Below are 18715 nucleotides of genomic sequence, written 5' to 3' on the forward strand. Positions count from 1 at the left end.
CCAATGAGAATGTAAATTCCAGGGAGGATGAGCATGTGTCTGTTTTGACCACCAACCACTGTGCCCTTAGCACCTACAACAGAGCTTGTCATATGGTCCTTATGTAACTGAAGGAATGAATTATTATAATTGTTCTGCAACAGATAAGGTGGTCTGGAGATCAGAGAGTGAAGGTGTGGAGCTATATGGGGTGGCTGCTTTGAATTCCTAGGTCAGTTATAAAAGAATATGGGCTACGTAATGTCAAGCCAAAAGGAAAAGGGAATATCACATTTTTAAAAACATAATCAACTATATTTGACAAATAATTAGAAAGAAGAATTGGTAGTGAGAAAAAAGAAAATACTTAGAAAAATGACTAAGGAGATGATGATGTGGTTGAATGAGGTAAGATCCTGAGTGAAAAAGAGATCAAAGACAAAAAGACAATGAATTTGGTTTTTAAAGTCAACATATTGACTTTAAAGTGCTATCTGGAGTGAACTGCAGAAAGAATCAATCAAATGGTGATTTGGAAGACATTTGTAGGGAGTTGACATCTGGAACTAAAGAATTGAAGAAGCTCTCAAAGTTCTAACAAAGAGATATGAGGCGAAAATGTGGATGACATTAACATCCAAGCATAATTTATGGAAGATTAGCTAGTAAAGGATACAGCGGAGAAGAACATCATCACTGTGGTGAGACAGGGAGAGGTCAAGGCCACAGAGGCCAAGAGGAAAAGTTCTGAGAAAAAGGGACAAAGCAGCAAATGCCACAAGGACTTGAGAAGGTCAAGGACTACACAGATGTCATTCATTGCACAGGGGTTCTAAGAGCCAGTAGTGAGGCAGCAGCTTTTGCAGATAAGTGGGACAGAAACTGAATTACATGGGTTGATAAGCTAGCATGAAAACAACTGAAACTAAATGGGTAGACTGTTCAAAATATTGAATAGCAGTGTGAAGAAAAGAGGATATCACGGAAGAGGGAGGAAAAAGAATCTAAAGTATTCACTGTGTCCACGTTCACTTATTATTGAATATAGTTAGTTGCACTTAAATCTCACACCAAAAAAGATATTAATATCTCCCTTTTACAGATGAAGTAACAGAGGCTAAATAACATGCTTACTTGCCATAGCTAGCAAGTGATAAAGTTGGAACTGAAATTTAGGTATGACTGCAACACTTACTCTCCTTCCCTTAAACTTGCCTGGGATTTTAGACACTGAGTGGACATTTTTAATAAATAAGAGAGCCTCTACATTTTGATTTTTTAATATATTAAATGCTGTGTTTATTACAGAATTAGGCTAATCACATAAGATATATTTGAGAGACAGAGAGAAGAGTAACAATTATGTGTATTACCACTACCACCACAATGCAATTATGCAATCACTTAGGTATATATTTTCTTTTAGTCTTTTTCCCCTAGAAATGAATCCTTCATGTATATATATATATATATACACACACACACACACACACAAATGTATGTGTGTGTAGATATAATACACATACACACATATAGTATGTGTACACATACATGCATATACTTATGTGCACACATTGTACATATTGCTTCATAGCCCACTTTCAAAACTGAGGGACAGTACAGTGGAATCCCCACTTATGTGTGACCTAGTTGTCTCACCCGCCACAGCTCATTTTCCTCATATTTAGAATGGAAATAATAGTAACAGTAACTCCCTAGAGATCACTAGGAGCATAAAAGTGATAAAGCATTTCAAACACAATTTGTCAAATACTTTCCATTTTATTACTCTTCATAACTATAATTTTTAATCACTGTGTAATATTTTGCTGAATTAAACATTTAAATATTACTTAAGTTGCTTCCAATTCTCCTTGATTACATACAGTCTTGTAGAAACAGACTAATACACACAGTCTTTTCCATATTTAAGATTATGTCCCCAGTAGGATTATTGAACATAATACATGACTGAGGTATGGCTCTCCAATCACTGTTAAACTGTGCCCTTGAGGGAAAGATTTTGGATACAAAGACACCCTTTACTAGACCAACAGAAATGAGTCAATAAAAAATGTGTGCATGTGTGAGAATGTGTGTGTGTTGCTTGTGTGCATGGTGGGGTAGGTGGGGAGATGGATATAGAGAACAATTTCCAAAGTTGCTTTTTGGCTAGTAGAGGTTAAACTTGAAATTTGGGGAAACAAATTGTGATTTGAGCAGGTGAGAAAATAAAAATGGACAGAGACCTAGAGAAATTTTGAAGCAAGGCCAGAGAAGTTGCTGGAACATGAGTTGGCTGTCTCAGCTTCTCAAAGCAAAGCGGGGAATGAGGTCTTCTAAGACAGACTGCAGGGGACAGGTGGAGCTAGAGGATGGGAGAGGGAAAGGATGGTGGCAATAATGGAGGTAGAGCAGAGCTTCCGGACGCTCTGACTTGAGCTCACTACCCCTGGTCTCAGAGCTCTGAATTATCTGCAGTCTCATGGCCTCAGCTGGTATCACATCCTTGAAAGGTGAAAGGATGGTGGGGGCAGGGGGTGGGGATCTGCTCAGATGGCTCCCGCTGTGCAGGCACCAAATCTGTAGGCTGCCTATTGTGGTCTACATCACCTCCTCTTTGGCTGTACTGAGATAACTGTAGAGTCAGGCTGTCACTGTCACTGTGAAGTCAGGGCTATCACTGTGATGTCCGTGTGAAATCAGAACTGTCACTGTGTAGTCAGGGATGTCACTCTGATTTCAGGGATATCATTGTGTAGCCAGGGCTATCACTGTGATGTCAGGACAGTCACTGTGAAGTCAGGACTGTCACTGTGTAGTCAGGACTGTCACTATATAGCTAGGGCTGTCACTGTGATGTCCGGACTGTCACTGTGTAGCCAGGGCTGTCACTGTCAAGTAATGCTGTCACTGTGAAGTTTGGGCTCACTGTCACTGTGAAGTCAGGGCTCACTGTCTTCAGATACTCTCTGTCTGTTTTCCATTGAAAACAGGGTTTGCTTCCTCTGTCTGCCAACCCTGCTCTCACTGAGATCACCCTGGAGCTCTGCTTAGCTACTCCCCCTATCATCTGACCCTCCCTTCTACTTTTTAAAAAATATTTTTCAGTTGTTGATGTACCTTTATTTTATTTATTTGTATGGGGTGCTGAGAATTGAACCTAATGCCTCACACATGTTAGGCAAGAGCTCTACCACTGAGCTACAACCCCAGCCCCCCTTCCTTCTCTTTGAGACACTTTGTTACATACATGGTTTCTAAAATACCAAACTTACCTCTTTTTTTTTTTTTTTGGTACCAGGGATTGAACTCAGGGGCACTCCACCACTAGGCCACATCCCCAGCCCTATTTTGTATTTTATTTAGAGACAGGTCTTACTGAGTGCTTTACTGTTGCTGAGGCTGGCTTTGAACTCACGATCCTCCTGTGTTAGCTTCCCGATCCCTGGGATTACAGGTATGCACCACCGCACTCGGTCTGGCTACTCCTCCTTAAGCCTCTTGCTGGTTTCTCCTCCCATCACTTAAATGTTGGTGTGCCTCAGGGCCAAGCGCCCAGGCCACTTCTCTATGTACACATTCCCTGGGTTATCTCCTCCAATGCACTGCCTTTAAGGATCATCTACAGTTCTGATGATGCCCACATTTGTATAGCTGCTAAATCTTCCCAGAAGTCTAGGCTCAGAAATCCAATCACCTGATACTCTTTTTTAGAAGTCTAACAGGCAGCTCAATTTTAACATGTCCAAAACTGAACTGAGGATACCATTCCCAAAAGTTCTGTCTTCCTCATCTCTTTAAACTGCCCAACACCAATCTTGTCTAAGGTCACACACACTGCCTCTGGCCTCGCCTCAGTTTAAACTTTCATTTCAAATTTAAAGCATGGCACGAGCTTCCTAACCAATCTCCAGTTGCTACCGTGGCCCACTTTAGTGTCCATCCTTGACACAGGGGTATACCAAATCCAAGTCAGTCAAATTACCCTTCTATCAAGAAGCCTCTGCTGGCTTCTCATCTCACCCAGAATAAAGGCACCTTACTCACCTCCTCTGCCCTCCCTTCCCATTGCCTCTTTCACTTGGTATACTTGCTTCCGACCACAATGGTGTCTCCGTGGGACCTGGAACATTCCAGATAATTGACTGCCTTGGGCCTTTGTACCTGCAGACCCAGCTCTACAGCTTGCTCCCTGACATCCTCTTGGTCTTTACATTCCAACGTCAGATTCTCAGAGAGGTCTTCTCTGACCTCTCTATTAAAATTGCATCCCCTGTCCCTCGAAATTCCTATCACCATTCTCTGTTTTAGTTTTCCTCCTGGTGGTTATCACTATCTTATATACCTTATGTTTCATTTATGTATCTTGATCATTGCCTGTTTCCCTCATTAGAATGTAAGCTCCCTAAAGGCAGGAATTTTGCCTGTTTTTCCTCAATGCTGCATCCCTAGGATATAAAATATTTTCTGGCACATAGAATATAATTATATATAATTCTTTTTCTTTCTCTCTTTTCTCTTTACTCCTTTATTCTTTCTTTCTTTTAGGTATAAAAACAAATGTATGACCCGAGTGTAAAGATTTTTGAAATGGGGCAGGAAAAGGTTTTGAAGGAAAATTGGGGAAAGTAAAATTAGAAGGTTAAAAATAAGTGAAAGTGAAGATACACAATAGCTTTCAGGGTGTAGTCTAAATACTAGTCATCACTGTGTCCCCTGGTTCTACTCTGGTGGTTACCTGTGAAGATTAGATTTTAAAATTCATGGAATAGGAGAGTTACAAAAGATCTTTGAGAACACTCTCACTTTACAGATGAGGAAGTTTTTCTTCTAAGTCATGTTGGCAGGTCTTAAATTATTCATTGCAACAAAGACATGGTCCACTGAGCTCAGCTATGCTAGCATGTGACATGCACAATCCTGGAATGAGGAAACTGGCAACCTGAGCAGGGACAAATCCTTTCATACATAAAACACCAAAACGGAACAAGGATCTTTCCTCCCAATGTTTTTAAACAATGAGAATGTCCGTAGTTTTATTAGTCAAACACACATTCTAAGGATAAATGTCCTTTTCTGCTTATATTAACTGTTCCTAGCTATGTAACTGAAGACAATACTACTGGTGGGAAAGAATTATTGATGGGTTCAGTTCATGGGAAAATAGGCAGCCTGCAGTTTTGCTAAATGTACAAATATCCAAACACAGAGCTAAAAAACCAGCCAGAGATAAAATAGACTAGAGAATCTGTCCATCAAACTGAAAAACATTCTTTGCAAGCTATAAAGCCAAGCTTCAGACTTTTTAAAAAAAATTTTTTTAAGTTGTAGATTGACACAATATCTTTATTTATTTTTTTTTTTTATGTGGTGCTAAGGATCGAACCCAGTGCCTCACATGTGCTAGGCAACTGCTCTACCACTGAACTACAACACTAGCGCCAAGCTTCAGACTTTTTAATCACCATAAATCTCTTTGGCAGATAAGCAAATCTTCGGCCAATTAAAGAGTTAACGGAGTTAGAATCATTTATTTTATCTAAAAATTTACTTTTTAGGGACTGAGGACATAGTTCAGTGGTAGTGTACATGCTTAGCATATGTGAGACCCAGGTTTAATCCCCACCAACCTCTCCCCACATACAACTATTTTTCTCCAAAAGGAAGAATTATATCATAAATGTTAAAACATAGTTAATGTGTAATGATTCCAAAACTTAAATTCTTGAACTCTGAGAACCATATCAGATATAATTTCAAAGCTGAAATTCTTTGAGAACTATATCAGACATAAGTCAGAGGATGAATATTCATGTCCATTTTAGTTTATCAGTTTATTTCTAGAAACAAAATATCAAGACATTTGGCTGGGGAGGGTAACATAAACATGTTTTCTCTTAGATTTGCATTTATGTATATTGTACTTAGGGGGATATTGAGAATCTCTTCTGAGCACAGAAAACAATGGGAAAATAGGCAGCCTGTAGTTTTGCTAAATGTACAAAAATCCAAACACAGAGCTAAAAATCCAGCCAGAGATAAAATAGACCAGAGAATGTGTCCATCAAACAATAAAAACGGGTTCTTCCCTTTTTTTTTTTTTTTTAAATTAGGGACTCCAATTCATGTTTTATCATAAAATTTATCTGCAGTTAATTTTTTGTTAATTGTTTTAAGCTAAAGGGAACTAGAAAGCATTTTGTCTCTTACTTTTCAGTGAATGAGATAAGACGATGGATATTAAACAGTTATTACTGAATAAATATTGTTATTAACTGAACCATGTGTAAAAACTTATATATTAATGACATGAGTTTCAATTCTGAGGTAACTGTATGCAGGTGATTAATTTCTTTTTGTTTATCATTAATCTGGAAAAACATATATAGATTTAAAACTAAACTTCCAAACATGAAGAGATTTCTGAACACAAAGATAGTTGATTCTGCTTTCCTATGTATTTTTCTTTCACTTTGTTTTAAGTTCATTCATTAATTTTTTTTTTGCATATTCACACAGACAAGAATAAACAGAATGGGGAAAATAGGAAAATGCTTTCTCAACAATTGTATTAAAAATAAAATGTAAAAACGCTCATAAAATGAGATGAAAATATAACATGGAAATCAGAGTGTGTGTTGTCTCTTATTACTTTGGCAGAATAACATATTGCTTACTCTAAATTTTTATATTTATTAAAGGGAAATACAAATGTATGTACTCAGTAGGTCTAAATCCTCTCTCAGAACTTATATTCTATGATTCTATAAAACTCAAGACTGAAATTACTTCTAATTTTTTATAAAGCAAGGAAAAGAGCTGTGATATTTCTTAACAGGCTACAAGTAAAAATTATGTAAAAATATTCACTTACCACAAGGCTGTCTTGATTTTCATGGAGCTCAGAAAGTTTTGAACTGGATTTTTGCCGTTTAGGTTTGCTTCTTTCTCCAATATAATCAGAGGTGTTCTCATGTAATTTTTCTACTTCCTGAGTATTCAAGATACACTCATCGAGGCTGTTGAAGCCAGAAGGAATATTTTCTTTGTTGATAAGTCCCCTTGAATTGAAGAAAAAACAGCTTAATTTTATTTTAAAGAGTAAAGGAAGTATTTTGTAATACTGCCACTGAATCATATATACCAGATGTCTGAAGAATACCCAGAAACTTCAGTTTGCATCTTTGATCAAAATCTCACTAGAGATCACTCCTAAGGCTTCCTGGTTCCCCAATCACATTGAAATAAATTATTCCTACAGGCATTCCTAGTGGCAAGGGCTGTTTCTGCCACAACTTTTGTATTTTACTAAAAGTAATTTGTATTCAAATAGGCAGAACAATGCAAGTTTTTAATAAAATTTCCCATTATTCATGGTAGGTGTTAATATATATAATTTTTAATATTATAAATTAATACCATGTATGGGGGAAAATCAAAAGGAAATACAATGTCTTCTCTAGAGTGGGAATATTTTATTTTTATTTTAGAACGGGAATATTGATGTTCTCAAATAATAGACATTCTAGTAGAGTAAAAACACATTAATATTTAAATCTCACTGAATTAGATAATCTTGGTAGAAATCATATTTTAATAACTGCTGGGCTCGGTGGTGCATGCCTATAATCCCAGTGGCTCAGGAGGCTGAGATGGGAGTATCACAAGTTGAAAGCCAGCCTTAGCAAAAGTGAGGCACTAAGCAACTCAGTGAGACCCTGTCTCTAAATAAAATACAAAGCAGGGCTGGGGATGTGGCTCAGTGGCCTAGTGCCCCTGTGTTCAATCCCCAGTACCCAAAAATAAAATAAAAATAAAAACTATGGCATACAAAGCATTTTAACTGAAATATAGATTTGTTACTTCCCTAAGACATAAGCTTGTTAGAATAGAAATGCTATAATTATAGAATTTAATATTCTCAAAATGTTTTAAAGTACTTTAAACATTCAGATGTTTTTACAAAATTAAATTTCTTAGAAAACCTTTTTTTTTTATTTTTGTAAATAAAAATGGAACAAATTGTGCTCCGCTGCCTTTCCCACTAGTATGGCAATATGTAAATCAATGGATGTGTAACTGATGTGATTCTGCAATCTGTGTATGGGGTGAAGGTGGGAGTTCATAACCCACTTGAATCAAAGTGTGGAATATGATATGTCAAGAAATTTGTAATGTTTTGAACAACCCACAATAAAAAATTAAAAAAAAAAAATGGAACAAATTAAACCATCAGCATAGCACCATGGCTTGGTAAGGAAGAAATGAATGAGATTTTATTCTCCCTCATAGTAAGACTGGGTTAATGTATCTAAAACTGTATCTTGAAATAAATTAATTAAAAAGTAAAAATAGATACCATATTTTACTGTCTTTTCAATCACATCTCAAAATGAAAGATAATATTAAATATTTATTCTGCAATCTAAATTCACATCCTTGGGCTATAATGGAGTCAAAATTATGAATTAAATACTATCATAATATTTTCAAAGTTATATTATCTTGGGTAATTTTTAGCCCTAATATTTAATTTAGTCTTATTTTTTTACAAGTCATCTCTCCTCTTCCTCCTCCTCCTCCTCCTCTTCCTTCTTTTTCTTCTTATTTGATAGTAGGTAGATTGAAACCAGGGGTGCTTTATTACCAAGCAAAATCCCCAGTTCCTTTTATTTTTTATTTATACTGGGGATTGAACCCAGGGTTACGCAACCACTGAGCCACATCCTCAGCCCTTTTATTTTTTATTTCAAGGCAGGGTCTTACTAAGTTACTAGGGCCTCACTAAGTTGCTGAGGTTGGCTTTGAACTTGAGATCCTCCTGCCTCAGCTTCCCAAGTTGTTGGAATTTCAGGCATGTGCCACCATGCCCAGCTCCTTTTTAATGGGGTCTGAAGTTTCTGAGGGTCTCAAAAAGATGATGATACTGGCCGCAAATTATATTATAGTCCTGCCTCAGCCTCCATAGTTTCTGGGATTATAGGTATGTACCACTGCAGCTGGTTTCTTTTCTACAACTCTTAATGTGGAAGTTATACATATTTTGCATAATTATGTAAAAGATTTATACACATCTATGAGAATTACCTAAGCATAAACTAATCAAAGACAGGAAGCAAAGCTTGCAGGAACTAACATGCAAGCACGCACACCTAAAGCTCACACCCCTCCTTTGCACAATGAGAGAGCACCTTTGGTATGAGTTTGGTCTTAAACTCAGAATCACTTGTTTACTACTTAAGTTCTGTCTTCTGATCACTCTTCATGTTTTTCCTAACTTCTGGGGTATGTGTCCAGTTATAATTTTTTCATAGTGGTCCTTTCACACTTGAAGGTTGTTACAATGGACTGCATTGTGTCCCCTCTCAATTCCTTTGTTGAGCTGACACCTATAATCCCAGTGACTTGGAAGGCTATGGCAAGAGGAACACAAATTTGAGGGCATCCTTAGTATTTAATGAGAACTCATTTCAAAATTTTAAAAAGGTTGGGTTAGGGCTGGGGAGACAGCTCAGTGGTAATGCACCCCTGGGTTCAATTTCCAGTACTACCAACAGAACAAAAGAATTTTATGTTGAAGTCCTAATACTCAATGTGACTATGTTAGGAGACAAGGTTTCTCAGAAAGTAATTATCGTCAAATGATGGGGGACCCTAAGCTAATATGAACGCTGTCTTCACATGCACAAGAAAAGACACCAGGAAAGCAGGTGCACAGGGAAGATGGCTATCTGCAAGCCAAGGAGAGAGCTCTTGCCAGAAACCAACCCTTCTGGTACCTTGATCTTGGTGTCCCAGGCTCCTGAACTGTGGGAAGTCAATGTCCATTGTATAAGCCATTCAATCTGTGCATTTTGTTACAGCAGCCCAAGTGGAGTAATATGAAAGCAAAAAATTATTTTAAAAAATCAAATGAGAGTTTATTTTATAATCTTTTGGGACAGTGTCTGAAATAAATCCTTTCAAAATAAATACATGAAAATCTGATAGTGCAGTTGTGCTTATTGTGGAAATCCTGTTCTCCCCAAAGCAAAGTCTTTGTGTTCATGTGCATCAATGTGTGTCAGCCATTGTGCCCATGTGGAGCATGCATACACCATTTCTTAGATTTGATGTGAACTTAGATCTTTGGGCTTCTCATTTTCATCACCTAGGTTTCACTTCCATTTTTTTTTTCAGGGTTTCCTCCTCACTCCTACAGATATATGTAATATTCTAATACTACTAAACTATTTATTATCCTGCCCAATATAGCATTCTTTCTTTTTTACTTCATAGAATTTTAGATATACTTATACATTTAATTTATTTATAGCATTTGGCTTGGTTTTCTATTTCAATGTGTTTTGGAAGATTTAAACCATCTTCATTCAATTGATGCTTTGCTTTTTTGAAAAAAAATTATTATGAATTTCTTCAAATATGCAAAGTAGAGGGATTATCACAAAAAACTTCCATTTACCAATCAACAAGATATTATAACATTTGTATTTACCTTGTAATGGCAGAATTTTTTAAATATATATTTTTTAGTTGTAGTTGGACACAATATCTTTATTTTATTTATTTTTATGTGGTGCTGAGGATCAAACCCAGTGCCTCACACATGCTAGACGAGCATTCTAACTCTGAGCCCCAGCCTCAGCCTTCAGAATTNCGTTATTTTGTTGCAGCCGGACTGCGGCATTTTCTTATAGTAATTACCCTAAAAAATCATCAGTGTAAGTGCTGTGAAAAAGTAAAATTTGAGGGGGAAAAAACCTTTTTGCTTATTTACTATTAAAAGAAAGATTGATTCAAGTTATTAAAAAACTGAAGGAAATAGTTCCTTAATTTTGCTCAGTCATGGAAGTAACCATGAATTTAGCATCTCAGTGATTATCTGCCCAAGTTTTTGGAAGGTGGGGTGGGTGAGAATCACCCTCTGTTGGTCAGGAGTGGACCAGCCTGGGAGATTATGCTGCGAATCTAGGTTGCCCTTTGTGTAAGCAGCAGAAGTGATTTGTCTTAAGGGTATGAAAGAAGAACAGGACTTAGATAAAGCTTGGTAGAAGTGAAAGAAGGTTTCCTTGTTCCTGGTCAATATAGTCCATTTTATGTGCCAAAAGTGCTCACCAATAGTTCACTCTTGGACATTCAAGAGTGCTCATAGCCAGGCATGGTGGTGCATGCTGTACTCTCAGCAGCTAGGGAGGCTGAAGCAGAAGGATGATGAGTTCAAAGCCAGTCTTTGCAACTTAGTGGGGCTCTAAGCAACTAGTGAGAACCTGTCTCAAAATAAAATATAAAAAGGGCTGGGGATGTGGCTCAGTGGTTAAGTACCTCGGGGTTCAATCCCTGGTATCAAAACAAGAAGAAGAAAACCAGAGTGCTCATGCTAGGATCTCAAAGAACCCATGAGAAGTCTTCTTGGGATAGCATACTTTTTTTTTTTTTTTTTTTTTTTAACCAGAAATTGATCCTTGGGATGCTCAACCACTGAGACATATCCTTATGCTTTTTATATTTTATTTAGAGACAGGGTCTCACTGAGTTGCTTAGCACCTTGCTGTTGCTGAGGCTGGCTTTGTACTCACAATCCTCCTGCCTCAGTCTCCTGAGCCGTTGGGATTATAGGCGTGTGCCACTGTGCCTGGAGCTTATCACTTTTTTTGTATAGTGAAGGCTTTGGAAATTGTGATCCTCATCCATCTTTTTAAAATGAGGTGATACTCAACTAAGAAAATAAAATATATGGGACATTTTCTTACGGTATATCCTAGTGCCCTAAGCCTTTGTTGTATTACTATTCTAAGAGTTCATCAGAATATTGACCCTTAAGACCCTGAAGATTTTGGTTGAAGTGGTAGAAGATGAAACAGAAAGAGGACAAGAGTGGTATTTCTTAGTAGACAAAAATGGAGCTTTTTTGTGGCCATTTCTATCAGTCCTTCATAGGAAACGCTGGGAGATTTGACTTGAAATGATCTGTTCGTTTGTCATCCTGGGGGTCCTTTCTGTTCAGTCATCTTGACTCCTCCCTTTCTGCTTTTGGAGTCGACCCAGGTCCAGAAGTTCAATGGGCGACCTTGTGGGCATCCTCCATCTTTTGGGGGGCAGGTCCCAGGTTACACCGGCCACTGCCTGTGTGCTTTACCTCTGCTCTATATCAATCCTTTAATGGAGATTAAAACTCCTTGTAATACCCTTCTGAAATGCGTACTGTGAGAATGCCTTAAAGTTAGTCATTAAAATTAGAAAGAAGTTCAGCTTTTTGTCTTTTGATTTGACTTAAGCTCAATCTTTCTTACACTAAAGCATAACCAAGGTCAAACTATTTCAGTGAGATTCTTGTATTAATCAGGTCAATATCCTGGTTCATCTTCTGGTTAATAAACTAGTCTAACAATCAACTTAATGTTGACTAACGAGGAAATAAAAATGCCTCTGGACAGGCATATGTCCAGTTTCTCAGGATCTCTCTAAATAAGACATTCCAGAGGAAGATATGAAAATGAATTAAATCAGAGGTGGTTTCCCACAATGCACAGAACATCTAGAAGAAACAGGTATTTATTCAGTGCCTATGAATTTCTAAATGTGAACTAAGTTTAGAATGGTCAAAATGAAAACTTTGAAAGTGTTAACCTAAATACTGAAAAGGGAGAGGAGTGACTGGAATATAGCAACTCATTCAGCTGTGTGTCTTTAAAAGAAGAAGAGAAAACTCAAGCAAAAAGAAGCATCAGCGTCAACTTACTTATCTCTACAACAACGAACTTCATCCTGCTCCTTGGATTGGCATCGTCGCTGTCTGGCGGAGCTGGAAGAAGATGCTGAAGAGGTTCCAGATTCTGAGTCCTCTGAACTTTGACCTCCAGAGCTGTTAACATCAAAAAGATGCTGTTCCACAGCTGACCGAATGGTTCTCTCTAAGAGTCTGATTAAAAAAATATATATAATTACAATCAAGCAATCAAGTTTATCATTGATTTCTTTTAAAAACACATGCCTGTACTTTTGGAAACATCTTTTTCCAATGGAAGATCTTTCATACTTCATGAATGAAGACAGAGTATGCATGACACTTGAATCAAACAATACTTGTAGCATGTACTTAAAAGAAAATCGAACAATTTCCAGCACTTTAATAACTGTGCTTCTCATTTTTAGGGTCTTGGATTATGATAATGCTCATGTCCAGCAACAATTATGAGTTATTCAGGAAATAAGTATCATTTAATATAAGGCAGAATGAGGAAAGATTTTTTTCCCTTGTAGAATAATTCTTTTGGATTTTATACCAGTTCTGCAGATGGCGACAATATGATTTATAAGGCAAACTGGCACAAATAATGTTAGGATACCTTTTATATATATTATATACTTAGAATCCTTTTAAGATAAAATTATACAGGGAACAACGATATTTGGAAAGAAAACAAACAAACCCAGCTCATAAGAACAATTACAGCTCATAAGACATAATCTTTCCTAACCTCTAATTGGATAAATTATGCTGTATAAAACTGAAGCTGCATTCATACAAACACACTCCACAATATATTATTCAAGTTGGAAGGGTAGATTTACTTGTTTGACCTGGGAAAAACAGGTAAATACAAAAGGCTGAAAAGAAGGCACGAGTAGATATGAATGGTTATCATTTTTAAAGCTATAGAATCTTTCAGTGTGTCTAAACATTCTTTTATAACCATGCTATTTAATTTTGAATAAGATGCCATAGAAAATTCTCAGCTTCTACTCCTTTGAAGCATGTTTTTCTTCACTTACAAAAGAATCACACAGATGTTTTTTAAGTGCTTAAACTTAGAAGAAACATTCTCTAAAATAAAATAGTATTTTGAGAATTTAAGATTTTCCAAATGTAGTTTTATAAAGGACTCATTTGTTTCATTCAACTTTTATTATGACTATTTTAAGACAGTGAGTAAGTAGAGTCTAAATTAATTTGGGCATTAGAACTATTTTACTTTATCTGTGTCCCAAATGACAGATTACCTAATGTGTTATGAAGGGATGTGAGTAAATTAATATGTACACACAGACCAATTTATAGTTTTCTAAACTGTATTAGACATATAAGTAGGAAAGGATTTTAGGAAACAAAAAGAGCAAGAACATGTCAATCTTGGTATAGTTTTGGGATTTCTTTAAAATTGATAGACCTGAGGGAAGTCAATCCTGCCCTTTGCTTGCTTCTTCACCCGAGAAGGAGGAGCATAAATCCAAATCCATCCCGTTAGGCCCCGATTCGTTCTAATTAATGCTTCTTCTAATTCTTCTCTCCTTCCCTATTATATCACATCCTTCCCACCTACCACACCTGATCCTTGCCAAGGAGGGACACTTCAAGAAGGCCTGCACGTGTCCCAGCAAGAAAAGAAGAGAATCTGGGTCCAGTGGCCATGCCTGTAATCCCTGTGCTTGGGAGGCTGAGGCAGGAGGATTTTGACTTCAAAGTCAGCTTCAGGAACTTAACTAAGTAACTCAGTGAGACTCTGTTTCTAAATAAAATATAAAAAAGGGCTGGGGATATAGCTCAATGATTAAGTACCCCTTGATTTAATTTCCAGTTAGAGGAGGAGGAGGAGGAGGAGGAGGAGGAGGGGGAGACCTAACCCAAGCCAATTCCAANCTGGGGACCAGGAGGAGATGTGAGGGGAAAGGTCTTTGAGCCAGGAGCCATTCATTCAGTCATTTGACAAACACTGCATTGGGTCCTAATAAATGCCACACACTATTCTTGGTGTTAGGGAGTTTGCAATGAACACAACAGGCAAGGTCTTATGTTGATGGAGCTTAAATTCTCATAAGGCAAGAGAGATAACAAATATAGCAATGTAATGTCAAATAGTGGAAAATTCTCTAAAACAAAGGTTGGAGAGTGAGGACAAGTAACCAGGGATTCCCAGATGAAATGACATTTGCACAAAAAGTGAATGATAAGAAAGTGCTGGCCAGAGAGAGAAACAGCCAGTGCAGAGACTCTTGGCAGATATAAGCTGGCCTACTCCAGCAACAGGTTGGGCGGCTGAAGCATACACAACAACATGGTCAGAGGGACCCCAGAGCCAAAACCTGGAGTTAGGATTTGATCAAAGTGAAGTGGAGGCCCTTGGAGGAAACAGACATCCTCGGATATCAGGAATGGAGCACCACCTCTGTCCTGTGGAGAAAGACTTGCTGCCATCACTAATTTGCTTCATTTTTTTTTCATCCCTGTAAAAAAGGACTATAAAATTCTTGCAGTCAGAGCCCAAGGTTTACCTGACAATACACATCTAACTCTGCGCTTGGCATATCCCATACTCTCAGTAAATGGAGACACAATAAAATGAACATAGGAAGTAAATACATGGTTAATATTTCAACCTTTAACTACATTCTCTTAGGTGCCCCCAGAGCACCTAGGCTCCTTTGCAAATATGAATTGACCCTGACATTATTTTTCACAAAGTAAATAAAAAGTTGGTGGTTTGAAATGGTGGCATTCTCTAGTCGTACACAGGACCTTACGCAGGAAGCACCGTAGTCCTCTCCTCTGCATTCAGGTGGCTTAAGAATCATCATATATGAATATACCACAGTGAATTCCACCTTTATGTACATCTATAAAGCACCAATTAAAAACAAATAAATAGAAGGAAGACCAGTAGAGGAAGGGGTTCAGGGGGAGGGAGGAAGGAAAGGAAAAGGAAAGTTCTGGGAATGAAATGGAGGAAACTATATTCCATGCATGTGTGATTATGTCAAAATGAACCCTACTGTATCACTATAATGCACCAATAAAAAATAAGTGGTACAAAAACCACTGGTTGTCTATCATTTTCATAGTTCAATACTGTACAAGTTTGAATTGCTTTTTTTCTGTTTAATAAATGGGAATGGGTAATTAAAAAAAAAAACAAAACAAAAAACCAAAACACAAAAACTCAACCCAAATAACTTACTCTCCAGTTGTTGAAACACTGCTGACTTGGGACACATGAGCACTGTGGAGAAGAAGCAAAGAGAGAAGTCAGGTTAGATGAGGGGTCACAGACGGTAAGCCAAGTATCTGAAGGGGATCCCAGGCTGGAAGAATCAGCCAGGTTCTGAGTGACCCTTGCACTATGTTTAACCCTCCCTTGCCAGGTGCTCATTTTCTTGCATTTCTAGAAATAGAGAGGGCCCCAGTTGTCTTTTCCTCAACAGTGGCCTCTCGCCTTTTTAGACATGTCCACAGCAACAATTTCATAACAGATCTTGGAAAATGATCTTTTCACTCTCCCCTTAGTTCCAAAGTTCTGTTTTAGGGGCTTTTCATTTTCCTAAAATGTTAATGAAATTGTTACCAACTGCCTTCCTGAGACCTATCCCACAGATTTCCTGCTCTCCTAGGCCAAATCCATCTCCTCCTGGTCCCCAGGCCGGCAGATAGAAGCATCCATCATCTCAAACTCTGTAAGGTTCATCTTAACAGATGATTTACAATCTTTTTTGTTGAGCATTTATAAACTTTCTCTACATTCTCATTTTTCCAAAGATTGAATACTTTCAAAAGAGTTAAAAGTGGTCAACATAAAGCAGAGAGTAATAGAAGTATTCAATATGACTGACAGCTTCAGAACTTTCTCCCCCACGCAGGCCACATGCACATACCCACAGTGAGGGCTGAGGCCTGTGGCCATTTTAAAGGTATTCATACCATGAATTTCTTCCATTCTGCCCTATAGTGCTTCCAAATCAAGAACTGTGCTTTTTAAAAAGAGGTTAAATAAGAAGGTAGAAAACAAAACAAAACAAAAAACCCACAAAATGTTAGTTATGTTAAATGTCAATTTTACCTAGCAGTTCTCTCCCTTTTTCTTCCTTCCATCAATGCCATTAATGGTCAATATTGATAATTTTCTTTCAGCTACTCCTAATACCCTAATTTACACTGTATAATTTTCAACATATGAACATGTTGCTTTCGAATCATCTGTTAGTTTTTTCCTCCCATGTAAGTGTATAGCCTGTCTCTTTTAATTCAGAATCAAAGTGCCTCAAGGGATTATGATATTTTTCCTTTTCTTTCATCATACTCCCTAGCATGGCCACCACCTCACATCAGGTACAGGACTCATTATCCCAGAGGTGATCAGCAAACACACATTGGCCACACAGAATTTTCTTTTGTTAAAACTGCAGCTCTTTGTTATGGTCGCCGATAGGAAAACCATGAAAACAAGCTACTGTGCAAAAGAACACTGATGTGAAGAATCATAAAGTAAACATGTAAAAAAATAAATAAAATGCCCTAAAACTTACTGAATACTTACTATGCTTCAGATTCTGTGCTAAGTTCTTTTTACATAGATTTCCTCAGGGTTTACAACAGCCCTATGAGGTAGATGTTATTGTTTTCTTTGTTATCAAAGAATTTCAAGAGATTGAGTAAGTTGGCCATAGAGCCAAGAAATAGATGAGCTACAATTTGAACCAAGTAAGTTTTAGCTCAGCTGTTTAGCTCTTAATCACTATACTACACTACACTGTCTTTTAATCCATTACTCACTAGAGAAAAAACTCACTGGAGTCATCTTTGTCTATGAAGACATGGAGATAGTATTTTATTTTACTTTTAATCACAATAATTTCTCCTCTGCTTCATGATGGCTGTTATTCAGAATGGTTCCCAGGCTACATAACCAACAGTAAATCCTTTGCTGCTCTCTGTCCTCAGCTGGAACAGGCAGTCCCTGCTTTTGATGTTTTGTGGTTCACCCTCTGTAAATCCAACCCTGTATAATTAACTCTTATACTCCACTTCTCACTACAGTTACACAATCTTGGTTTTGGGAGCAGGGACCAATATTAATAATGACTCAGGGGGAAACCTAGAAGAGGAGAGGAATGTAGATTTGCTAGATGCTAAAAAACATTCCAAAGACAAGTTGTTAGCCATGTTAGCCCCCCAAGCCATCCCAGAATGAAGAGATGTACTTCTCCTCCCTTTCACACATTTAAAAAAATCTTTTTCTTTTTTTATTGATTTAAAAAAAAAAAACACGACCGCGGAATGCATTACAATTCTTATTACACATATAAACCACAATTTTCATATCTCTGTTTGTATATAAAGTATGTTGACACCCAATTCGTCACATATTTTTTTAAAGATTTTTTTTTTTGTAGTTGTAGATGGACAGAATGGCTTTATTTTATTTGTTTATTTTTACGTGGTGCTGAGGATCGAACCCAGTGCCTCACGCATGCTAGGCAAGTGCTCTGCCACTGAGCTACAGCCCCAGCCACCTTTTCACACATTTTTGACTTGTGCTTCTTTCCACATGAATATGTGTGTGTGTGTGTGTATACTGTATGTGTCTCTATATATGTAATACACGTGCATATATGTGCCTATGTATAGTATAAACACACATACATATATTTTGCCTTTATATACATATATATCTATATGTCAGAGGGATATAAAAATATATAAAAATGTTTATATGTGTGTACATGTATACATGCATACACACACACACACACACACACACATTTGAGTTGCTGGGGATCAAACTCAGGGCCTCACATATGCTGGCCAAGTACTCTGTCAACCAATGAGCCACATTCCCAGCCAGGTTCTGCATTTTTAATAAATTCGCCAGTGATCCTGCTGTTGTGGGTTTTGTAGAAGACACCTTGAATAGCAAGACTTATATTCTTGCAAGTAAAATTCTTTAAAACTTCAATTACTTAG

The 18715-nt window shown here is 37.4% G+C and overlaps 1 protein-coding gene across 12 annotated transcripts in view; it reads right to left on the bottom strand.

The window, feature by feature from the left end:
* Positions 1-18715, bottom strand: part of Fam13a (family with sequence similarity 13 member A) — a 346389-nt gene that overhangs the window by 45935 nt on the left and 281739 nt on the right. For 11 of the 12 annotated variants that reach the window (XM_048813609.1, XM_048813610.1, XM_048813608.1 and 8 more), the window contains 3 exons: positions 15936-15977; positions 12722-12901; positions 6857-7043 (listed from right to left, as the gene is read on the bottom strand). In XM_048813609.1, the coding sequence (XP_048669566.1) occupies positions 6857-7043; positions 12722-12901; positions 15936-15977 (409 nt within the window). The remainder of the gene's footprint in view (positions 1-6856; positions 7044-12721; positions 12902-15935; positions 15978-18715) is intronic. The other variant, XM_048813615.1, reaches the window with a different exon arrangement.

The sequence above is a fragment of the Marmota marmota genome, unplaced genomic scaffold (assembly GCF_001458135.2).
Source record: "Marmota marmota marmota unplaced genomic scaffold, marMar, whole genome shotgun sequence".
Taxonomy (NCBI): Eukaryota; Metazoa; Chordata; class Mammalia; order Rodentia; family Sciuridae; genus Marmota; species Marmota marmota.